Source organism: Musca autumnalis, unplaced genomic scaffold, assembly GCF_047663935.1.
Source record: "Musca autumnalis isolate F117 unplaced genomic scaffold, ASM4766393v1 scaffold_4, whole genome shotgun sequence".
Taxonomy (NCBI): domain Eukaryota; kingdom Metazoa; phylum Arthropoda; class Insecta; order Diptera; family Muscidae; genus Musca; species Musca autumnalis.
In genome coordinates this window covers 249,102,233-249,128,408 of record NW_027411977.1, presented here as the reverse complement: position 1 = coordinate 249,128,408, position 26,176 = coordinate 249,102,233, and the positions used below count along the sequence as shown (strand labels likewise).

Sequence of the window (26,176 nt, the reverse complement as noted above, 5' to 3'; positions counted from 1 at the left end):
TTATCAAGGACATCAAAATCTAGTCCTTCATCGCTCACTTTTATTTTATTTGTTTTGTTTTATTTGTTTGCCTGTTTTATAACCAAAAAACGTTAGTTTTTAAGCCAAAAAATAGAACATTTTTCGGTCCACCATTTCCGTAAAACTCAAAAATTTTTTTAAAAATAAATAGACTCATAGGAGTTGTTATTTATGTTTTAAATAATCTCACAAAAATATGAACCGCACCGCAAAACGCTTTAATAAAAACAGGGTTTCGTATACGGCCATTTGCCACAAAACTACGTAATATTTTTCAAAAATAAAAATTCGGAGAGTAGATACATTACATTGGTATACAATACATTGATACAACTTTTTAATGCTTTGGTTACTAACCTTCAACTTTTGAATTAATAGACTAACACCATATTTACATAAGAGCCTTTTTAAGGGAAATATGCCACAAATCACAACTTTAGACCCAAATAAGATACCCCATCAAAGGGCATGCTTACGCTATTTAGCAAAAAACTCTTACATAAATAATTTGTGACATTTTTTTAAATTTATAAATAAAAATAGTATTTTTATTATTAAGCTTATTTTAAATCATAAAAATCATGTATATTTAATTACCAACTAATTTTGTCCTTTAACAACAAAATTTGTAAAAATATTCACTTCCTTATCAAAATAATATTCTTTAAAAATATTCAATTCCTTGTAGGTTAAGTACAAAACAAAGTTTTGACATTTCTTAAAAGTCAAATGAGAAGAATATACGATATATATGTATGTGAGATATTATAGGAATGAAAAGAATTGTAGCCATTGTTGTACTCCTAAATATTCTCAAAAATACAGCTTCTAATTAACTTGTTGTATGCATAACCATTAACGGCACTTGTGTGCTAAAACGTTCATCATGAAGTGATGATACTGAATTTATTTCACTTCGGTCTCTGGATTCGGAATCTGCCAAACATTTCAATTCCCGATGACGCATTCGGCTATTGCGTACACTGTAGCAAAAGAAGATTATCAAGCCAATGGCAATCCAAATGCTAAAGCGTACCCATGTCATTATGTCCAGTTTGATCATAAGATAGATGTTGATTAGCAAGGAGAAACCAGGCACCCATGGTACAAAGGGGACTTTGAAGGCCAATGAGGCGGAAGATACAGGTTGGCGAGAAATAATAAATAATGTAAGAATCAAGAAAATTAGACTCAGACATAGTTTGGCAATGTCAACGGTAGTCACATTGACGAAATCCTCTTCGAAGGGCAGTAGTACTTGGGTCAATACAATGCATTGGAGAACTGAAAAGAAAGATAAGTATTTTGTGAATCAATTCCTTTGTTAAACAAATGTTAAATCCGCTCTTACCATACAAAGAAATCATAACAGTGACAATCCGGGATGTTTTCTTAGTGGGCACAATTGATTTGGAACTGTTGAAGAGCATTTTCAAAAATCCACAATTTGTATCATTTTGATCCACTAAAACCCGGCCATTGCTCATGTGACGACTGTCCCGGCGATCGTCGCCTTGATAGCGTAAAATCAAAACACAAGCAGCAACCATGGAATAGGCCAAGAACGTGCCAATCGACATCATATTCATTAATTGTTTCAAATTGAAAATGGCAGCAAAGGCACCGGTTAAGAATCCCGTCAGCAGAGTACTGTTCAGTGGAGTCTTGTGTTTGGAACTGATTTCAGCCATAAATTTAAATAACAAACCATCCGTGGCCATGGCGTACACAATGCGCGGCAGTGGGAACATTGAACCCATTAAACTTGTACACATAGCACAAATGGCGCCCAACGATACAATATATTTGGCAGCTGTCCAACCGTAAGTGCTGAAGACATGTACCAAGGGAGCACTTTCGTCCTGTTCATAGTAGGGCAGCATCATTGTTAGAACTGTGGAAATACCAAAATAGGCCAAAAACACCATGGCCAAGGAGGTGATGACAGCAAAAGGAATGGATTTCTTGGGATTTTTAGCCTCTTCACCGGCAGTGGCGATACAATCGAAACCAATGAAGCCATAAAAGCAAATTGCAGCACCTCTTATGATGCCAGCAAATCCGTAGGGAGCAAACCCACCTTCACCATATCCAGCGGGGACATCTTCTTTGGGTATCGCCCAGTTTTTGGTGGAAACTAAAAGAAAATAACGAATAATTAAGTTAAATTATTTTATTGTGGAATATATATGAGAGAATGAGCATGCTTATGATAGAGACAATCCAGTAGACTTTCGAATAATTTAGTCCCAATTTACATTAGGCGAGTTTACTTGCGGCAATTGTCAGTTTGTAGGTGAGAGAGGGTGCTGAGAGGCAAAGGGTTACCATATGCCTCACCTCTCTCTCGTATAAAATGAAAATTGCCGCAAGTAAACTCGCCTAATGTAAATTGGGACTTACTAATTGTATGTGACATTAGTTCATAAAAAAGTCCACAAATTTAGTTGTCATAAAAAATAGCAAGGCGATCTTTGACTTAACAAAATGTTATGAGGCCTCGGTACATAAGAAGTATGTTATTCTCGTTTAAGTCATGTTTGATAAAAAAAAACAAAAAAGTGGCCGAGCCAATTTAGAACTAGGATGTCCTTTGCTTTTTAGTCTTAAGGTAGAAAATCATGTACCGGGGCCTTTAAAGTCGTGTTGCCTTCGATTACATATTCATAGATGATCAGATTAAAAAACTGTACTATTGCTTAACACAAAGTGTTGTGTGGGAGTACTGCATTGCGGTTTTCATATGCAACCATAATAGAGTTATAAAAATGTAATAAAAGGTTTAACTTCTGGCGCCCAACTAAAATTAAATTTTCTTCGTTATCGACTATTAACTTACCTTTGAACAAACCGGCCACAATAACAAACAGTACCACACTGAGATTCAATAGTGTGAAAGCTGTATTAAGCCTGGTCGATTCCTTAGCTCCAATTGCAATTGCCCAAGCGAATATTATGGTAACACCAAATGCAAAAATATCCGGATAATGATTTAGACCCTCGACATTCATGGGCAAGTGGGTTCCCAAGAATTTCTCCATAGCGTGATCGCATAGGTTATCCAAATATGAGCTTAAGCCCTTTACCACACTGGCGGAACCTGAAAACAAATAAAGAGCCATTAAATTCCACAAATTTTGGCATTCATGATATCGTATCGTATTTGTACAATGTTCAGCATAATTGTCAAACATAGCCTTGTTTAATGATCGATCAATTAGAACAGTGTCTGTGTTTGTGAATGTAGGCAAACGAATATAAATCAATCAACTCAATTAAATGCTGATCATTTGTAAAGGCACCAGTAATTTAATCTGACTGTCTGTCGTCTTTCGCTCCATTTCAAACACTGTTCATTCGGACATCAAAGACAATTACCCAGCCATTTGTTTGGTTTGGCTCCTTCATACATACCTATGGCATATTCCAATATCAAATTCCAGCCAATTATGAATGCAACGAACTCTCCAATTGTAACATAACTGTAAACATAAGCCGATCCAGCCCTGGGTACACGTGCACCAAATTCAGCATAACAAAGACCAGCAAAAATGGAGGCGATGGCGGCAATAAGGAAACTGAAGATCACAGCAGGACCAGCGTAAATCTTTGAAACCTGACCGGCCAATACATAGACACCAACACCCAAGGTTGAACCAATACCCAACGTGGTGAGATCAAAAGCCGATAAAACTTTGGCCAATTTCGATTCGGTGGAATCTTCGATGGGTTTCTTGCGAGTTAGGGTCTCATAGATGCTTCTGAAACCGGGAAAAGGCATCCTAAAATAAATAAAAAATTAAATGAAACGTGTTGTGAAATGTTATTCGAAACTCGTTACGACGACCAAAAACAGAATATTTTGTTGCGGTTTCACCAGCTTAACCACCGAAATCGCATATTAGCACGTAATTTATATCATTCAGATGATTTTTATTAGTTGGCTAAAAAGTGAAACACTGCCCTAAGCCGCAAAGTGTGTCTAAAGGCTCTGCATGGTACGATCACAAGATTTAGTTTATCATTCTCTTTTTCCGATAGTCTTTAATTATTACTTTACAGCTTCGTAGAATAATCTTTAAAGAAAATTGCAATTAATTGACACTTTGCTGTTAATAGGCGAAATGAAAACGCGTTTAAAAATACACCCATGCGGGGGATTACTTTTGTTTTGTTGGTTCTGACGCACAAATATCAATAACACATATTTTTTGCTCCATTTATTATCAGTTTTGGCAGCTAGTTTTGAAAATGATTAATTCTGTTAGCTAAGCATTTTTTCACAATAATGAAATTCAGAATACGAAGCCGCACCGAAAACCGTTTTATACCTCTTTATTTTTTTGTTCTATTTTGACAATGTTTGATATCCACGATCGTTCTGAGAAAGTACTGAACTGAAAGACTTGTGAAAATTTACTTAAATACCAATTCAATTTAAAAATCATTGAAACGCATTTACCCACTCACCATGGCAAACTGAGAGGAAAAGTTAAAGCTAAGCTTTACTGTGGTGAGTAAAGCCGCTGGTTTGTTTAGGGTTGTGTGTGAAAGCTTTCGCTTACAGTGTGTTTGAAATGGAAGACCACTAACGGTAACTTCTTGAAATTTAAAACTTTTCACATTATGCGATATATAATACTTTGTCGGATCATTGAATTACAAAAATTGACAATAAGCCGTGGTGATGCAATTTTTTAAAATGTTTAATAGATCATAATTTAAACTCGTAGGGGTCAGTATTAAAATTTTTAAAAAATTGCATCACCAGAGAGGGGATATTTTTTAAATAGACTACCAACCCAGCAAACGCACCAACATTTAACAGCCTAATGCTTGGTTTACGAAATCCACGCGATTTCAACTGTCAATTCCTTTGCGTATACGTCAAATGAAAACTCATCTGAAATCCATTGGATTTCATTTGATTTTTAAGCAATGGAATGGACAGTTGAAATCGAGTGGATTTCGTAAATGTAAACTTACTATAACATGATATTAAAACCTTTAATATGTTTATAGTAGATGAACAAACATTTAAATGCAAGGATTTTAATTTTTCATGATTTAATTGTGTTGTTTTAGCATTTTTAAATAATAAAAACCAATTCTGTTCGAATGCTGGTAAATAAATCTGAAATTCATATGATTGTTCATCAGACTTCGGAAAGAATTCGGTCCGAAAGTTGTCCAAAACTTCCGAATTTCATAAGATTTTATTTCCGAATTCGGACCGATATCTGTTCGAACGTCGATTAATAAATCAGAAATTTATACGATAGTTCATCAGAATTCGTACCGAATTCGGTCCGAAAGTTTGCAAAAACTTCCGATTTTCATCCGAATTTCGGTCAGAGAACACGTCAACTCGGATGTTTCTTCCGACTTTCGGACCGAATTCGCTTCGAACTCGGATGCTTTTTCGGATGTTGGTTTACTGGGAAGTTACCAAACTTTATGCATACAACACAGATATGACTGGAGTTTTTAAACATAAGAAAATATGATCATTATGCCCATCACCATGAGGTGAAGTATATATTAACATTGTTATTCCATTTTCCCAAAGAAAGGGTGCATCGATAGACCCTTTCTCAAAGAAAGAGTGCTTCTAAAGACCCTTTCTCAAAGAAAGGGTGCTTCGACAGACCCTTTCTCAAAGAAGGGGTGCTTCTATACACCGTTTCTATATGAAAGGGTGCTTCTATAGACCCTTTCTCAATGAAGAGGTGCTTCTATAGACTCTTTCTGAAAGAGAGGGTGCTTCTATAGACCCTTTATGAAAGAGAGGGTGCTTCTATAGACCATTTCTGAAAGAGAGGGTGCTTCTAAAGACCCTTTCTGAAAGAGAGGGTGCTTCTATAGACCCTTTCTGAAAGAGAGGGTGCTTCTATAGACATTTTCTGAAAGAGAGGGTGCTTCTATAGACCATTTCTGAAAGAGAGGGTGCTTCTAAAGACCCTTTCTGAAAGAAATTGTCCTTGCTGTATAGAACATGTAGAAGACCCATGCCATGTATTCTTTTTGTGTCCTCGATTCAGTGTAGAGAGGGCAAACTTAGAGCAGAAAGTTAATAGCGAACTTCGTGTAGAAAACGTGATAGAAATAATGTTGATGTCTCCCGAAAATTGGGAATATGTTTGCGAGTACGTAAGGACAATCATATTGGAACTTCGTAGACAAGATGAGATTCGAAGGCGAATAATAAATGGCAGTGTTCTTTAGAACATTCCCCCCTGCGACGAAATGCTTGTACGGCGGTACAGCAGGGATAGTGGATCAGAGTAAAGGGGGGGGGGTTATTTTAGAAAGAGAGGGTGCTTCTATAGACCCTTTCTGAAAGAGAGGGTGCTTCTAAAGACCCTTTCTGAAAGAGAGGGTGCTTCTATAGACCCTTTCTGAAAGAGAGGGTGCTTCTATAGACCATTTCTGAAAGATAGGGTGCTTCTAAAGACCCTTTCTGAAAGAGAGGGTGGTTCTATAGACCCTTTCTGAAAGAGAGGGTGCTTCTAAAGACCCTTTCTGAAAGAGAGGGTGCTTCTATAGACCCTTTCTCAATGAAAAGGTTCTTCTATTGACCCTTTTTGAAAGAGAGGGTGCTTCTATAGACCCTTTCTGAAAGAGAGGGTGCTTCTATAGACCCTTTCTCAATGAAAAGGTTCTTCTATTGACCCTTTCTCAATGAAAAGGTTCTTCTATTGACCCTTTCTCAATGAAAAGGTTCTTCTATTGACCCTTTCTGAAAGAGAGGGTGCTTCTACAGACCCTTTCTCAATGAAAAGGTTCTTCTATTGACCCTTTCTAAAAGAGAGGGTGCTTCTACAGACCCTTTCTCAATGAAAAGGTTCTTCTATTGATCCTTTCTGAAAGATAGACCCATTATCAAAGAAAGGGAACTTTGATGGACCATTTCTTAAAATTCCATTTATATGAAAGGATGCTTCTACATACCCTTTCTGAAAGAATGGGTGCTACTATCGACACTTTCTGAAAGAAATGCTGCTTCTATTGACCCTTTCTGAAATACAGGGTGCTTCTATAGGCCCTTTATGAAAGACAGGGTGCTTCTATAGACCCTTTCTGGAAAACAGGGTGCTTCTATAGACCCATTCTGAAAGACAGGGTGCTTCTATAGACCCATTCTGAAAGACAGGTTGCTTCTATAGACCCTTTCTCAATTAAAAAGTGCTCCTATAGACCTTTACTCAATGAGAAGGTGCTTCTGTAGACCCTTTCTATATGAAAGGGTGCTACCCGCAAGGGTATCCTCAGGAGAGGATAACGGGAGTAACGACCCCGCGGACCCTAGTTTTGGCAGGTGTGGAGAGCGTACTAAAATGGTGCAAGTGCTCTGAGAAACCCTGTGTCGGGGCGAGTGAATGCCGCCCACAATTATGTATTCCGCCATAAGGGAACGCCTCAAGAGAGGTTAGGAAAGGAGGTGACGACTCCGTGGTTATCCCCAGTCAAACCCTATACATGGAAGAAAGTGAAATCCTGCCGAAAGGCATCAAGATCAAGCCAGCACGATCTTGATTATGGCATTACTGGACTACGATTTGGAATTGATGAACCCTGGGCTGACGGCTGTGGTATTCTGGAACCTGAGTATGTCGGGGTGGAACCTTACAGAAATGGCTTTCAGGCTAATGCCACAGCTGCCTCCGTCCCGTTAAAACTTGGCAAATCTCAAAGTACGTTCAATGCTCGTACCATTAAGTTGGCAGTGTAGGTTCGGATGCACATTCCCGATTAACACGGATCTGGCTCTGAACGGGAGATCTCATAAGGATCTCTCGTCAACCCTCGCATGGACCTAGAAATAGGGACCCATGGGATCTTAACGTGACTGCACATTTTGCGAGCGGAGATAGCGGCTTTGAGTTGGGACCACGAAACCTAAAAATGAATGAAGAAAACACAGAAAACAAGAGAACAAATATAGGAGTTGAAGAAACCCCACTGGGAAGATGCTCGGGCCTACGAGTAGAAAATATGGGAAGTGCAGATTCGCCACATGGAAGAAGTTCGGTGATTGTAAAGGCGGTATCTGGGAACAATCTAGGTGAGGAAGAACCCAAAAATAAAAATCCTGGAAGTGAAAATCTAAGGAGGCTGGGAAAAAAGATATCACAGTTGGATGAATTTGTTAAGTCTAAAAACAATATCCACAAAGATATACAATCAATGATGCGTGAGATACAGGCAATGTACTTAAAAGTGGCTGACGACTTTAATAAAGAAGCCGGGATACGTCAAATGGGTCTGCTAGAAAATAAGGAGACTCAAACAGAAGTATGGCTAAAACCTCAACAACAAGGAACCCCAAAAACGCCTGCGTTGAAAAGAGGTCCCAAAACTCAAAGCCCTAAAGAAAATAGCACAAAGAAGAAGAAAGAAACCGTGTCCAATACAACACAGCAACAAACTGTAAACACGGCGGAAGAGGTGAACAATGAATCTGCGGGGAGATCCGATAACGAACACAAGACGAAGGTTTGGACGAAGGTTCCACCAAGGTCTAAAAGGAGAAGGAAACCCAATAAACCAGATGCTTTAATAATCAAAACATGTGGTGACTCCTCATATACAGATATTCTGAGAAAAGTGAAAGGTGAAGCAAAGCTGGCTGTCCTAGGTAAAAATGTAAAAACAATTAGGAAGACAGAAAAGGGTGAATTATTGTTGGAGCTAAACAAACCGGCACACGAGAACACAAGTGAATTTAGGAAGGAAATTGAAAACGTGCTAGGGCCAGCCGCCGAAGTACGTGCTTTAACCCAGGAAGTACAACTGGAAATTAAAGATATAGATGGCGTGTCTACTAAAGAGGATATAATTCAAGCTATTATCGACATTTCGGACGAGTTTAAAGAATTGCAACCAAGTGCAATAAAATCTTTAAGAAAAGCCTACAGAGGTACACAAACGGCTACTGTTTTCCTAAGTTCGCCGTTTGCTAATATTCTTTTGCAGAAAAGAATAGTACGGATTGGATGGGCGGACTGTCGAGTTCGTGAAAAGTTAATACCAACAAGGTGCTATAAATGTCTAGACTTTGGACATACGGCAGCTAGATGTAAAAACCCGAATGACAATTCAGGTCGCTGCATTTGTTGTGGAGAAGCGGGTCACAGGGTTGCTGCTTGTAAAAATCCTCCCATGTGTATGCTGTGCAAGGATCCACTGGTAAATCGTAGCCACGTCACTGGGTCGACTGTGTGTCCGAGATATAAGGAAGCTCTACGCCAACTTAGAGGATCAATATGAAAGTGATACAATTAAATCTAAATCATTGCGAGGCTGCTCAAGATCTGTTAAAACAGACAGTTCGAGAACTAGAGGTGGATCTAGCAATTATCAGCGAGCCCTATCGGAACATTAGTTCATCAAACTGGTATTGTGATACATCTGGCACATCCACGTTGTGGTCCATAAACCAACCAATGCAGAATGTCTTGAATTCTGAACTCGGGTTTGTTCGAGCTACTGTCGCTGGTTTAACAGTATACAGCTGTTACCTACCGCCAAGATATGATATTGAGGAGTACAAACACATTATTACCAATCTGGTAAATGATGCTTCATCCAGAAGTCCAATTTTGATAGCGGGTGACTTCAATGCTTGGGCGACAGAATGGGGCTGCCCAAGAACAAACGAAAGGGGTCGAATATTATTAGAATCATTGGCACAACTAGACGTGGAACTTTTAAACACGGGCAGCAATCCAACATTCAATCGAAATGGTGGAAGTTCTATAATCGATATCGCCTTTGCCAGTACAAACATTTATGACCGGTTTAATTGGCAAATCAGTGACATGTTCACTTATAGTGATCATAGCGCCATAATCATTAAGTATAACGAGGTTGCAACAGTAACATCAACGGTTCGAACACCAGAAGTAACTGGCTGGAAGAGAGACTCACTAGATAAAGAAATATTCGCCATATGTATGGAAGGCACAGAACTGCAGGGAACTCCGGAAAACATGGCTAAAAAGCTAATACTACAGACAACACAGGCATGCAACGCATCCATGAAAAAGAGAAAACGAGGAGTAGGCAAAGCCCCAGTATATTGGTGGAACGCTGAAATCGCTGAATTACGCAAGGAGTGTCTTCGTGCTAGAAGACGCGTTGTAAGAACACGAGATAGAGATGATAATGAAGCTTGTAGACAGATTCTCAAGATGAAGAAGAAAGCTCTCAAAAAAGCCATACAAAGAAGCAAAAGAGCGTGTTTCTTAAAAATTTGTGATGATATAGAAAACCAGCCGTTTGGATTAGCCTACAAGATTGTGACTAAAAAACTGAAGTGCTTTAGCTCAGGTGCACCAACAGACGCTAAAACGCTAAGTAATACTGTGAATCACCTCTTTCCTAATCAAAAGGTAGCAACATGGGCAACATACGATCCCGGTGGACAATTTGTTTACCCCCATGTCACATCAGCGGAGATAAATCTTGCCGTCTCGAAATTCGATGATTCCAAAGCGCCAGGCCTAGATGGAATTCCAAATTATGTCCTAAAAGAGATTGTGAAGTGCTGTGGTGGACAGTTACTTAAATTATTCAACAAATGCTTGGAATTTGGATCTTTTCCATCAATATGGAAAAGGCAAAGGTTAGTGCTACTGCCTAAAAATGGCAAGCCTCTGGGAAACCCCTCCTCATATCGCCCACTGTGCGATGCAGAGAGAGAGCATTATCCGCGATAGATTGGAAGAGTGCATCGAACGTGCAGAAGGCTTATCCGAATGCCAATTTGGCTTCAGAAAGAAGAGATCTACCATTGATGCAGCAAAAACGGTAATCGACATTGCAAAGGCAGCAATACATGGTCAAAGCTGGAAAAAAGGGACGAAAGAATATTGTATGGTCGTAACACTAGATGTTAAAAATGCCTTCAACACAGCTAATTGGGAGAATATTTTAAAGGCTCTGCGACGGTTAAATGTCCCGGCATATCTTGTTGCTAGAATTCAGGACTACTTCCGCAACAGAATCCTGATATATGAGACTGAAGAAGGTACAAAGGAATACCAAATAACAGGAGGAGTACCACAAGGATCCGTTCTTGGACCGCTTCTATGGAACGTGATGTATGATGGTGTTTTACGGTTAAAACTTCCAGAGAAAGCTAATATTATTGGGTTTGCGGATGACATCGCGCTTGTCATTGTTGCAAAAACAACCGAAGAAACACGAACAGTAACAGAGGCCAGCATACAGTTGGTTAGATCATGGCTGTTCTCACAAGGCCTGACATTAGCCGACCAAAAAACGGAAGCAGTCTTAATTACAAGTCGTAGAGTGGTGGAAAGAATAAATATTCAAATTGGAGATTGCACAATAACAACAGCGGAAAGCCTGAAATATCTCGGTGTTATCATAGACAATCGTCTGTCTTTTAAAGACCATTTAGACTACATAAAGGAAAAAGCCGGAAACACTTGTAAAGCGTTGTGCCGTGTTATGCCAAACACAAGGGGGCCAAGATACTTAAAGAGAAAAATTCTAGCAGGAGTTATCAAAAATATTATTCTCTACGCAGCACCAATATGGGCTCAATCCTTGAAGTACGCTACTTACTATGCAAAGATTGGGTCAGTATATAGACTTGCAGCGCTTCGTGTATGCTGTGCATATAGGACAGTGTCCGATGATGCAGCCTGTGTTATCGCTGCCATGATACCCATCGATATCCTAGCCAGAGAATCTGAATCCATATTCAATTCAAGGAACTCACAGGAATCCGGAAATGAGCCCGAGGACGCAAGAAGACGAAGCATTGTCGAATGGCAAAATAGATGGTCAGCAGCTACAAAAGGTAGATGGACGTACTCGCTGATACGAAATGTGGACACTTGGTCAAATAGACGACATGGATATTTAAATTTTTATCTTACCCAATTCCTCTCCGGACATGGTTGCTTCAGGTCCTACTTACATCGTTTTGGCCTTGACTGCTCCCCTAATTGTCCTTGCTGTATAGTACATGTAGAAGACCCATACCATGTATTCTTTTTGTGTCCTCGATTCAATGTAGAGAGGGCAAACTTAGAGCAGAAAGTTAATAGCGAAGTGCGTGTAGAAAACGTAATAGAAATAATGTTGATTTCTCCCGAAAATTTGGGAATATGTATGCGAGTACGTAAGGACAATCATATTGGAACTTCGTAGACAAGATGAGATTCGAAGGCGAATAATAAATAACAGTGTTCTTTAGAACATTCCCCCCTGCGACGAAATGCTTGTACGGCGGTACCGCAGGGATAGTGGATCAGAGTAAAGGGGTTATTTTAGCGTGTTAAAGTCTCGCACACCTGGCGAAGTCAGGTAGCCAGAGTCTTTCGATGATTTTTTCCCCGCCCAAAAAAAAAAAAAAAAAAAAAAAAAAAAACATGAAAGGGTGCTTCTATAGACCCTTTCTATATGAAAGGGTGCTTCTATGGACCCTTTCTTTATGAAAGGGCGCTTCTATAGACACTTTCTATATGACAGGGTGCTTCTATACACCCTTTCTATATGACAGGGTGCTTCTCTACACCCTTTCTATATGACAGGGTGCTTCCATAGACCCTTTCTATATGAAAGGGTGCTTCTATAGACCCTTTGTATATGAAAGGGTGCTTCAAAAGACCCTTTTTTATGAAAGGGTGCTTTTATAGAACCTTTCTATATGAAAGGGTGCTTCTATAGAACCTTTCTATATGAAAGGGTGCTTCTATAGAACCTTTCTCAAAGAAAGGGTGCAACTATAGACCCTTTATCAAAGAAAGGGTGCATCTATAGACACTTTCTCAAAGAAAGGGTGCATCTATAGACACTTTCTCTAAGAAAAGGTGCATCTATAGACCCTTTCTCAAAGAAAATGTGCATCTATAGACCCTTTCTCAAAGAAAATGTGCATCTATAGACCCTTTCTCAAAGAAAATGTGCATCTATAGACCCTTTCTCAAAGAAAAGGTGCATCTATAGACCCTTTCTCAATGAAATAGTGTTTCGATATAACCTTTCTGAAAGAAAGGGGACTTTGATAGTCCCTTTCTCAAAGAAAGGGTGCATCTATAGACCTTTTCTCAATGAAATGGTGTTTCGATATAACCTTTCTGAAAGAAAGGGGACTTTGATAGACCCTTTCTCAAAGAAAGGGTGAATCTATAGACCCTTTCTCAAAGAAAGGGTGCATCTATAGACCCTTTCTCAAAGAAAGGGTGCATCTATAGACCCTTTCTCAAAGAAAGGGTGCATCTATAGACCCTTTCTCAAAGAAAGGGTGCATCTATAGACCCTTTCTCAATGAAATGGTGTTTCCATATAACCTTTCTGATAGAAATGGGACTTTGATAGACCCTTTCTCAAAGAAAGGGGACTTTGATAGACCCTTTCTCAAAGAAAGGGGACTTTGATAGACCCTTTCTCAAAGAAAGGGTGCACCTATAGACCCATTCTCAATGAAATGGTGTTTCGATATAACCTTTCTGAAAGAAAGGGGACTTTGATAGACCCTTTCTCAAAGAAAGGGGACTTTGATAGACCTTTTCTCAAAACAAGGATGCTTCGATTGACCTTTATCAAAGAAATGGTGCTTCGGTAGATCTTTTTATATGGGTGCTTCTACAGAACCTTTCTCAAATTAAGACCCTTTTTCAAAGAAAGGTTCATCTACATACCCTCTCTGAAAGAATGGGTGCTACTATCGACCCTTTATGAAAGAAATGCTGTTTCTATAGATCCTTTTTGAAAGACAGGGTGCTTCTATAGGCCCTTTCTAAAAGACAGGGTGCTTCTATAGACCCTTTCTGGAATACAAGTTGCTTCTAAAGACCCTTTCTCAATGAAAGGGGGCTTCTATAGAACCTTTCTCAAAGAAAGGGTGCATCTTTAGACCCTTTCTCAATGAAATGGTGCTTCGATAGAACCTTCTGAAAGAAAGGCGACTTTGATAGACCCTTCCTCAAAGAAAGGGTACTTTGATAGACCATTTCTCAAAAAAGGATGCTTCGATAGACCTTTATCAAAGATAGGGTGCTTCAGTAGATCCTTTTTATATAAAAGGGTGCTTCTGCAGAACCTTTCTCAATAAAAGGGTGCTTCTACAGAACCTTTCTCAATGAAAGGGTGCTTCAATAGAACCTTTCTCAAAGAAAGGGTGCTTCTGTAGACCCTTTTTCAAAGAAAGGGTGCTTCTGTAGACCCTTTTTTGAAGAAAGGGTGCTTCTGTAGACCCTTTTGAAAGAAAGGGTGCTTCTGTACACCATTTTTCAAAGAAAGGGTGCTTCTGTACACCATTTTTCAAAGAAAGGGTGCTTCTGTACACCATTTTTCAAAGAAAGGGTGCTTCTGTACACCATTTTTCAAAGAAAGGGTGCTTCTGTACACCATTTTTCAAAAAAGGGTGATTCTGTAGACGCCTTTTCAAAGAAAGGGTGCTTCTATATACCCTTTCTGAAAGAATGGGTGCTACTATCGACCGTTTCGGAAAGAAAGGGTGCTTCTCTTAATTGTTATTTTTAGTTAGTTATTGAAGTTTGAATCTAAAAGTGGCCGACTATTGGTACTGACCGGCGTTTTGCCAATACTTGATAGCCGCGAATTGATTTAGGATCACCTGATATGTAATTCAAGTTTGGAAAAAGATATTTATTAGATTTGCCGGCTTCCACTTAAAACTGTCTTTACTGTTTTTATTTCATCATTTAATCATGGAATTTCCACACCGTTCTGAACGGAATGCATTTTTCTAAATTGAAACGAGAAAAAAGACAGTTTGTGCTAAGATGTCACCAACAACTACGTCGTGTTTACCATTCAATTTTAAATTGAAGATAGATTCCAACAACTAACGAATGCAATTTCTAATGTAAAATGTCAAAATAGTTTATTTTCAATAGTTCTCTTCCATGTAACCGACCATATATAGCTAAGTGTCAAAACACAAAAACAAATAGATCTCAAATTGCATTCCATCAATTCAAATAATGCTGACAATTCTCTTGACCAGAGTCATATTTCACAGTTGATTATTTCTCTTTTGAGAGTAAATCACTTGTGAGTGCAGTGACAGCGGCGGAGGCGCCAATAATGCCATTACATCCGATTTCTTTCCAAGTGACGTAGAGAAAGAAGAATGCGCTCAAATATATGTAACAAAACCAAACAAAAAGAAATCAATAAAAATAAATTAAAATGTACACGCGATCTAAAATTAAACAAATGACGTGCATTAGTGTGGGTTTTCTTGTTAGCTGTGCTCTGCGTTACTGTGAAAACTAATAGATGAAAATAGTATCTGCGGAATGTAGTGTGTGGTGTTGTTGCTGTTGTGCAGTTTGCTTGTTTGTACAAAAAAGCAGCAAAAAACATACAGTGAGTGTCATTGAAAATTATCTAAAAATGTAAATGTTAATTGCTTCGCAAAGAGTTGAGATATTTTGACCATTCAAAAAATCATTTTGCGCAGAGTTTGGCCAAAATTTCCAGTTATATTAATGCTATATGGAATTTTCTATATAAGCCAGAATTATCCTTAACAGTGTAGTCGTTACAGTCGTTGTGTCGATAGAGAGAAAAAATCATGCTTAGAACCACATTTTTTGCACTTTTCTGATCATGTTTAATTTTATATAAACAAATATTCCAACAAAAATTCAATTCAAGTCCAAACAATACTACTACATCCAAAGTGTTTTGAAGCGATAGTTTTACATTTTTTTAGTTCAGATTACACATTTTCAGCGACGCTCACTGTATTACACGAAGCAAAGCAAGACGATGAGTTATTTTTACTTTTGAACATGAAATTGTGGCATTGGCATTATTTCACGATAAAAGCCAACTTTTCAGGCCATAAGATAATGGAAATAGATAATGCAAATGGTGAAATTTCTTCATTTTATCAATGAAAAATAAAACTTACCCAATATTCTCCAGGAACTCTTCCATGATGATTCGACTTTACTTCAATACAATCAACTATGAATAACTGGTAGTATTTTATCCGTATTTTAATGATGTAGAAAAATTACACAAAAACAATTAAATCTATTTATTGTCTTAAACATTAGTAGGTAGGTAGGTAAGTAAAAGGTTTTCTTTGGTATTGTTGTTTTAGGAAACACGCGGCATTCTAACCGGTAAATGCTGTTGCCTTTAGGGTTTAAGGTCTTTACATTCGTTTGGTTTGTACAAAACTGTTGAGTGAGTATTTATAAGTTCTGGCAGATACACGTTTTTCGTTTTTGCCTCAAACAGCTGCGACCTGCCTACCGCAATGGGAGATTTCAAAGAAGAGAGCCAAAAACGACTTGGTATCGAAAAAATGCCTTGCTTGCAAGAAGAGTATGGGGTAGAAGAGTATAAACAGAGTTGCCGTGTTTTGTGCATTCTCAGCCATTTGTGGAAGAAATCGTGTTAATATAAGATTTTGGGGGAAAATATTTTTATAGAAACGGTTTCGCTTTTATTTGTTCAAAGTAATGTTTTTGAACTAAGAAAACGAACATTTGTTGGTATCAATTAATGAAAAATTACAAATATTTGTGGTGAAAATGTCGTGTTTTTTTTTTTTTTGCAAAAAAAAAAATATTGACCGGCTTGTCTAGGACATGATTGAATGTACAAATAACCAGTGAGGAAAAGATCCAAGTCGGTCGAGGCCGATATGATACCTTACACTCATCACAATTTTACAGATATAGCGTCTTCGGTGCGTTCAATACATCGTTTAGACGAAAATGTATTTATTTCTAGACTAAATTCGGTCACATATTCCAAATTTCATTGAAATTCGACATACATAGCGTGTTGGGTGCATAAATTACATTAAATCGACCGAAAATATATATGTGGGAGCTATATCCAAATCTGAACCGATACTCACCAAAAGCAATAACGTTCTTCCTATGGCAAAAAATGAACTTTCCAAATTTCCACCCGAATTGAAAAATAAATTCGAGCTGTACATTGCGAACGGACAGACGGACATGCATAAATCGACTCAGAAATTGATTCCATGTATGTACATATGGCGATTTCTGAGTGAAATCGGACACTTTTTCAAAATGATGTTTTCCGTTATTTTTTGCTGTGGTGATGCTGCTCATCAGCAAAACATTTCATTATATTTTCAGATTTTTTTTGACCAACAGCTCCAGAGATATCGCGCTTTGAAAAAGTCGAATTCTGTAAAAACAATATGCAAAGAAATACTCATAACTTCTTTAATATTGGTCGAATTTGAAAAAACCTTTTTATCAGCTATTTAATAAAAAATAGAAAAAAATTGCACAGTGGGCTTGGATGCAATTTTCGTGATTTAATATTTAAAATAGATTTTTAACAATGATTGAATCATACTTGGAAAAGTCGAATTTGAAAAAATCTTTTTATCAGCTATTTAATAAAAAATAGAAAAAAATTGCACAGTGGGCTTGGATGCAATTTTCGTGATTTAATATCTAAAATTCATTTTTAACAATGATTGAATCCTACTTGGAAAAGTCGAATTCTGTAAAAACTATATAAATGAAATACTGATAACTTCTTTAATATTGGTCCAATTTGTTTTTTAAGGTACTTAATAAAAAAATAAAAAAAAAATTTGCACAGTGGGCTTGGATGCAATTTTCGCGATTTAATATTTAAAATCAATTTTTAACAATGATTCGATGTGCTTGAATTTTTTTTGTATTAAACTACGATCAATTACCAAATATTTAAGTCCTATTTGTGGGATACGAATGATTACTATTTTGTCTTAATAATTTGTCAATAAAATTTTTCCTTTATACCTGCGTGAAACATTTGCTACTTTACAAAAAAGAAGTACACAAAATTACATATTTTAAACATTTGTTTTATTGTTTTATTTAGCAATTTATCTTAAACATATTAAAAACTGCGTCATTTTTTCGATTTTGAAAATGGATTAGCAATAAGTGTACCAGCCGGACAATAAACTAAATAAATTGATAATCAAATAATCACGGTTTGGGATTTATATAAATGGGCATCCGAGCCAAATAATGTACCAATTATTAAAGTGAGATTTTCTCAAATCATTAATTAAATACGAAAAGATTTGAATTTGATATATCAAGTGGCTAAAACTATCGCGGACAAAAAAAAAAAAAAAAACGTCATTCAGTAATACACACTAATGTTGGTACAATAATTGCTAAACCATTTTCAAAAAAGTGACGCAGGTTTTAAGATGTTAAAGATAAATTCACATGTTAAAAAATGTAAAAAATGTAATTTTGTATTTTTTTTCTGGTAAAGTAACAAATGTTTCACACTGTTATAAAGGAAACACTTTATTGACAAATTTAAAAAAAAAAAAATAAGAAAAATTGTATTCATTTGAATCTCTCTACCAAATAGAACTTAACATTTTTGTAATTGATCGTAGTTTAATGCAAAAAAATCAAGAAAATCGAAGGGGTTAGTCTTTGTTAAAAATTGATTTTAAATATTAAATCGCGAAAATTGCATCCAAGCCCACTGTGCAAATATTTTTTCTAGATTTTTTTTATAGCTGATAAAACAAATTGGACCAATATTAAAGAAGTTATGAGTAGTTTCATTTATATAGTTTTTACAGAATTCGACTTTTCCAAGGGGGATTACCACAAGAGCCGTTATTAAAAAAAAATCTGGAAATACACTGAAATGTTTTGCTGAGCAGCATCACCACAGCAAAAAATAAAGTAAATCAAAAACCTCAGTTTGAAAAAGTGTCCGATTTCACCCAGAAATCCTCATATGTATATCCCTAAAAGGAACCGTGGTGTAAGGTATAAAAGTTAACCCACGTAGTGAGATGGAATCTTATTTACATTATTTTGTAATCGGTTATTCGGCACATGTGACTCGCAAATTTTTGGTTCGATATTATTGTAACTTCGGATTATTTGAAGGTCTCAGCGATATTGTCCAATCAAATTTTGAGTTCCCTAGAGAGTTGCAGATGAATTTAAAACCTCCTGTTAGATATGTATGTTTCGGAATTTGGATATACAGTAGGTATAAAAGTATTTTTTTTAATGTACCTGTTGTAACTCTCCCATTTAAAATGCGACAAATTGGAGAATTTCAGGAACATTGCCTTAACCCAATATAACGAATGGAGAGAAAACTTTTGAGACAGCTCAAAATAAAACCTGAATATAATAAATCAATTCTAGAATTGTTGGCCAAGAACAAAAATTCAAACAAAAGCCTATTGAAATCGCAAATTATTGTCAAATATCAGCCGATAGCTTTTATCGCTAGTGCTCTTTGATGTTTGTATTTATGGTACCTATCGGCCAGGAGAATATGTGGTAATTTGAAATGAATTGGAGAAAGTTACAGACTGTTTTTAATGACTTTGCCTTAGAGAATATTATTTGTTTTCTATAAATATTTATTCAAACAAAGCAAATTCAATTTTTTAATTGAAAAAATATCAAAAGGGCAAAAGGGCGAATCGAACTAAAACACGCGTTTTTGTTATAAGGACAATATTCCGCACATGGTACTGGCGTGGTATTTTTTTTTGGTTATATCCCTAATGTACATATTAGGTATCATGAAATACCTAACATATAAGCAGCGTACGTAAAAATACTTTAAATAACATTTCCAATCGTTTCGTTTCGTATTTTCCATAGGAACAATACAAAACGAAACATACCCCACGTTGGCCGAGCTCTCTGTTTAGTTTTGTTTACATTCGTGAGTGCGAACAAAACGAAAAGCGAAAAGTACTCAACTCCACAAGAGCAGATAGAAAACGGAATAGTACTAAACACATGTGAATAAATCAAAAACGTTTTGTGGTTGATAAAATTCACTGTGGTATGCTGATGCTAACTTATAGGGTTGTTAAGCAATCACATGCGTGTGTGTGTGTGTCTGAGTGTGGTATTGACAATACGCACGGCAAACGTTTCGCAAAAATACTTGTCGTTTCGGTAGTGAATGAAACAACTCGGCAAAGCATAGCCGAAGTTACATTTCAGCAATCGTACGGTTTCCATCTTTTTACATTGAAAAGTTTGTGCTTCTGTTTTTGTTGTGAGAATGAAACGATTCAGAGAAGCTGAAAAGTTTGTGGCTTTGTGTGATTGGTACGCGAATCGTTTTGTTTGTTTCCGTTCATTGCATATAAGTACTTCAAATATGAAATAAAACAGAAAGAAAACGAAACAAACCAGAATATTGTTCAATAAAAAGGGGCAACGGATTACAAACTCAGGTTAAGTGAATAAATGAATTGTAAGTTACAGTATTTTTTGCTTACCTGCACAATCAAAAATTGCACGACTTCTTGTGCAGCTATCCCCAAAATGCAGGAAGCTTAAATTCGCTTACCTGCCCAACAAGGCCGATATCTTCAATATTACTTACGTGCATATGATGTGCAGCTATAAGCAATGTTGAAATAATAAAGTGAGAGACATTTCAAGTTCGGGAGAGAAAACGTTACAATTTTTTACAATTCATTATCTTTTCTTGTGTTGTATTTGTTTTGCACATTTCTTATAAGTACAAAATCAGAGTGTTTGAATTTTACCCTTGTTTTGAGTTCGCAACAAATTTTTAAATTTTTTCTTGTGCAGATATATGTAAATTTCACAACCAAATTGAAGTAAAATCACCAAAATTTTGATGCAGCTATGCCGAAAATTCACCTATTGAATGTGCACTAAAACATAATAGCTTGAACGGAATCTAGGGAATAGTTGCCTATAAACAGATTTTTGGTCAGGTAACGCCAAAATGCAGCTATGAATAATGCAGGTAACCAGAAATTACTGTATTTTTAATTCTTGTCTTTCTCCTTTAATTTGCTATCTATTTATTCATCAATATGTAAAAAAGTAAGTCCCATATCATTGATCAAATATGAATCAGGCTGCATTCATTGACATGAATACCGTCTAGGATGTTTGTGGAACAATTAAAAATTTATGGATTGCATTTGGCAATCCTAACATCTCTCTTGTTGTAAGGGTTGTTTGTCTCTGTATTTCCTTTAAAAGAAAAAAACCAAACCTACTGACATACATCTTGGCGCTTAATTCTCTGAAATTACAGTTTCTTGCCAGTTTATTGCATCAGACATATGACATCAGTAGGAAAATCCGGCGTCTTACGAATTGAAATGGAAACTTACGTCAACCTTTTCCAAATCAATACAATTTTTGAAGATAACTATTTGCAAAGTCAACAGATATCTCCATTGTATTGATTCAGCCGATACATATTTACACAGTTTAAATAAATATTATTATTTCACCAAGTTGGGATAAATAAATGTATGCATTTACAACTGCAAAGGCATACAAATTGTAAATATTGACCAAAACACATATGCAGTAGGGTTATGACTTTTTTACAACCTCATATTCCTGTATCAAAGCGTGATTCGCAGAAAAAAACCTCACGCACTAAATCATTTTAAAACTTAAATTTATCAGAATTATGGGCAATTTTTTGAAGTCACTGTAAGCAGATATATAATTGAAAATAAACTTTAGAGCAGTGTTCACCAGCGAGCCCTTACTGAGAACAAGTGAGCGTAACTTTCAATGTAAAACACACAGTAATGTATGCTCACTTCCTCTCAGTAAGGGCTCGCTGGTGCAGCGTTGCCAGTATTTTTTAGATTCTTTTCCCCAACTTGTCCAAAATTTTTCCCCAAAATTCCCCAGATTTTATTGAATTTCCTCAAAAAAATCCCCAAAATTTTTTTAAAAAATAGTTACAAAAAATCAAAAGTAGTTTTATTTTACTAATGAAATTCATATCATTAAACTTGTAAAGTACTCTATACACTTTTATATATGAATAAAATTAACGATATTGAAAACTTCACTTTCAAGTGATTCAGAATCATTAGTCTCATTGGATTTATATAAATTAGTATAATGAAAGAGTTGTAACATTTTTTAGGTGGGTCAAAACTTCTACAACAAATGGAGTTGTTAGAAGATATTCGGTACTGGTCTTTTTAACTTTAATAATTGTTTACTCAATAAAAGTTCAAGTCAAAATTAAAGCCTAGGCTCCTCATGGTAAATATGCCGAGTCGTTTTCGATCGATTCCACTATTTTTCAATATCTTCTTAATTTTTTATGTAAATGGTTTCAATATTAGAGTGTACAGGGAAAAATGCATATTAGCAGAGTGCATCGGTTGGAAAACTTAGATTAAGGCCCGTTCTTACATCTTTTCTTTAAAATCCCTTTTTGTTATACCATACTTTAAGAAAAATAAGGAATGAAGTTCGAATTACCAGGGATTTGTTATTACATCTTCCATTTCATTTCAAGCAAAACAGCCTGTATACATCAAATTTACTCAAATCGGATTGCTTTATTTGAATCTGCTCTCAAATTTTTCTTGTTTTTGGGCGTACTTTAAATTTTAAAAGGAACAAAAGTTCCTTTTAATTTATCTGACACTTACTATTAAAGCAAACTTATAGGAATAAAAAACGGATTATCTGTCCGATATCGGCCAACATTTAACTACAAAAAGGATATAATAACGGGCTTAAGCATATTTATCTCTTTTATAATTGGAGCCACGAATGTTAAATAAAGTTTAATTTCATCATTGCCCATCAATCAAGAAATCATTTCTGTCGTTAAGTCCCCTTCAGCAGTAGAAATGATGGAACATGTTATTTCAATTCAACCCACTGTTCTAGTACGCTGTCAGACGTCGAACCGCATAATAACACTTCAAATCTGTAACGCGTGCGCTACTACCATTCACGTAATGAAATTAAAAAACAGATAATTTGAAGTAATTAGTCAAAAAAGAAATTCCCCAAAAATCCCCAAATATTTTTCAGATTTCCTCAACATTTTCCCAATTCCCCAAGTCGAATTTTTTTTCCCCATTTCAAATAAAAATTCCCCAATTTGGGGAAAAATCCCCAATACTGACAACGCTGCGCTGGTGAACACTGCTTTAGAGCCACATGAGATAACTTAACTGACATACCATTTGTTTCTCACTAATTTTCTTTAATTCTGAGAATCATAAGATTGTCGTAAACGCTCTTTTCAATGACATAATTTTTATCAAAAAAAATGTAATTTTTAATGAATTTCTCATTGGAATCGAGCTTGATGATCAATGAATAATGCAAGTGAAAAAGGAAGCCGACGACGATTCGAACCCACACACCCACCACTATGTGACATGCATGTTTCGACTTTGGTAAAGTCTCCTCAGACATATCGGATGTGGAGCGGCTTCGATTTCCTCGAACTTTTCTTCTTTCAAATGCATTTTGTTTTGTTTTTTACAACAACAATGGGGATTTTCCCATTTAGTTGTGCTTTCATGACAAACGCTTAACGCTGCCTTTGAAAGTAATGAGTTTGGCTCTGAACGCTAACACGCCGTGACAACACTTTTTCTTGTGTTTTTCAAGGACGTGGGTTCAAACCCCAGCCTGGCTCAGCTGATTTTATTTTTATTTGAAAATTTTGCCTTTTTTTATTTTTTTTAGGCGAAGATCATTTTTTTAGTATTAATTTTTAATGAATTTCTCATTGGAATCGTCGTCGGCTTCCTTTTTCACTTGCATTATTCATTGATCATCAAGCTCGATTCCAATGAAAAATTCATTAAAAATTAATACTAAAAAAATGATCTTCGCCTAAAAAAATATAAAAAAAGGCAAAATTTTCAAATAAAAAAAAAATGTAATTGTTTTCAAAACAAGTAAAAAAGTATCAGCCTGTGAATATTGAAAAAAGTTTTTCCCAAAAACGTATGTATTTAGGTGGTTTTAAAAATTTTAGATGTATGAACCGACAAAAATGTTGATTAGGATTAAAGATAACTTTTGATCTTGCGGAGAAGATACTTAAAGGAATGGATTGACCATTAAGGAAGTGTGTCTCCAGCCACTACATATGGTGCCATAGGGGTTTTTTACACCTTTCGGGCTGTTTTTCCAAGAAATATGGACTTGCCCCTGAAAAAAGTTTACCGTCGTAATGGAGGTAGCGAATGCAAATCGCTTCAACAAAAATCAAAGTGATTCGAGAGCAGGTCTTAAAGTGAACTTATCCAACATTTTGTGTGGGGGGTACCCGAAGGAGTGGACAAATATAGTCCATATTCGAACCTGATCTTTATCTGGTAGATATATTAGGATGTGCAAAGTATGGATTACATCGGTCACTCCTTTCAAGAGTTATCGTGCGCAAAAATTTTCCGAACATTTTTGATGTTTTGTGGGGGAGGTACCTGATGGAGTGGACCGATATAGCCCATCTTCGAATTTAAACTATGTTTTGATAAAATATTACGAAGGCCAAATTTTGGACCGAATCAACAGATCCGTTCGAGAGTTATCTTGCGCTCTAACCACTACACAAGTTGTCATAGGGACTTTTTGCAACTTTCCGGACATTTTCTCAAGAAGTATGGACTTGCCCCTGATGAAACTTGTACCGTCGTGTGGGGGGAAGTTAATACAAGTTGTTGCAACAAAAATCAATGCGATTCGAGAGCAGGTCCTAAACTGAACTTATCCGAAATTTTGTGTGGGAGGGACCCGAAGGAGTGGGCCGATTGAGTCCATATTGGAACCTCATCTAAGTCTAATTTTCCGAACATTTTGGAACTTTTGTGGGGAAGGTACCGGAAGGAGTGGACCGATATAGCTCATCTTCGAACTTAAACTAAGTTTGGACAAAATATTACGAAAGCCAAAATTTGAACCGAATCGGTTCATCCGTGCGAGAGTTATCGTGCGCACCAGCCAGCCAGACAACTCCAAATTGTCTGAAACACATTTTGTCCAAACATACTTGGGGTCTAAAACCATTATTTCGATGAGGCACATTTTGCCCGCATGAAAGTTTCCTTTCTAGCCTAAAGGCTGAGGGTATAATTAATAATTGGTATTTACAATTTTAGCAGATATTGTAACATGATAATAAATTATGTTTGCATGTTTTTGAAAATTTGCAGTTTTTGATTTATGCTATTATTGAAAACCAACGAATTAAAAACTAAAACAAAACCTACTTTTAACAGAGACTTCTAATATTATTGGTTATAAAAATATATTGTATTTATATTATCTAGCTTATTAATAATTATAACTACAATTTTAATAATGTATAATAATTAATATCGCGTACCTGTGCTTTTTGAGGACAACTACACTTATTAAATTACTAAACTTGTTTACTTAAAAACACTTCACGTTCGCACTGATCGACTCACAGCAGACAACTGATGTGTTGACATTATTCCTAACACAAATTATAATAATTTTACTTGTGAATGGAAGAATTTGAAAATAAATTAATAACGGTTCAATTATATTGGAAAGAGTGCAGAGTGATTTATTTCTCTTTTTGGATTGGAGACTTTTTCTTAATATTAGATGTAATCAGATCTGCAAAGCAGGGGCGTAGTCAGAAATGCATTTCGACACCATTTTGCCATTGTAAATTGGTTTTTAAAGTTTTCGGGAAATTTTCTCAGGAAATACGGACTAGCCATTAAAAAACTTGCACCGTCGAAGCGAAGTTCGATATAAACCATCTTCGAACTTAAACTAAGTTTGGATAAAATATTATGGTGGCTAAATTTTGGACCGAATGGGTTAATTCATTCGAAAGTTATCGTGCACCCTAGCCACCACACATGGTGCCGTAGGATTTTTAGAGCTTTCGGGTCATTTTCTCAGGAAGTATGGACTTGCCCCTGATACAACTTGTACCGTCGTATGGGGGGCAGTGGATACAAGTTGCTACAACAAAAATCAAAGCGATTCGATAGCAGGTCCTAAACTGAACTTTTCCGAAATTTTGTGTGGGAGGTACTCGAAGGAGTGGACCGATAGAGTCCATATTGGAACCTCATCTTAGTCTGGTAGACATTTCATGTTTTGCAAAGTATGGACCAAAAGTTATCGTGCGTACAAATTTTCCAAACATTTTCGAACTTTTGTGGGGGAGGTACCGCAAGGGGTGGGCCGATATAACCCATCTTCGAACTTAAACTAAATTTGGACAAAATATTACGAAAGCCAAATTTTGAACCGAATCGGTTGATCCGTTCGAGAGTTATCGTGCGCTCCAGCCAGACAGACAGACGGACGGACATTGCTCAATCGAC

General features: G+C 36.5%; 1 protein-coding gene across 3 annotated transcripts; it reads right to left on the bottom strand.

Annotated features, from left to right (window-relative positions):
* Positions 1 to 259: 259 nt before the first annotated feature.
* On the bottom strand, positions 260 to 25,263 carry LOC141400613 (cationic amino acid transporter 2). 3 transcript variants are annotated; one of them, XM_073979897.1, is made up of 5 exons: positions 15,947 to 16,302; positions 3,436 to 3,803; positions 2,861 to 3,121; positions 1,373 to 2,158; positions 260 to 1,305 (listed from the first exon to the last, which is right to left on the bottom strand). In XM_073979897.1, exons 1-5 carry the CDS (start codon positions 15,970 to 15,972, stop codon positions 854 to 856), a joined length of 1,893 nt encoding a protein of 630 aa, XP_073835998.1. In that variant the 5' UTR covers positions 15,973 to 16,302; the 3' UTR covers positions 260 to 853. The 3 variants fall into 3 exon arrangements, with proteins under 3 accessions (XP_073835998.1, XP_073835999.1, XP_073836001.1); XM_073979898.1 differs by lacking the exon at positions 15,947 to 16,302 and adding an exon at positions 4,353 to 4,465; XM_073979900.1 differs by lacking the exon at positions 15,947 to 16,302 and adding an exon at positions 25,192 to 25,263 and having other exon boundaries at positions 529 to 1,305.
* Positions 25,264 to 26,176: the final 913 nt, after the last annotated feature.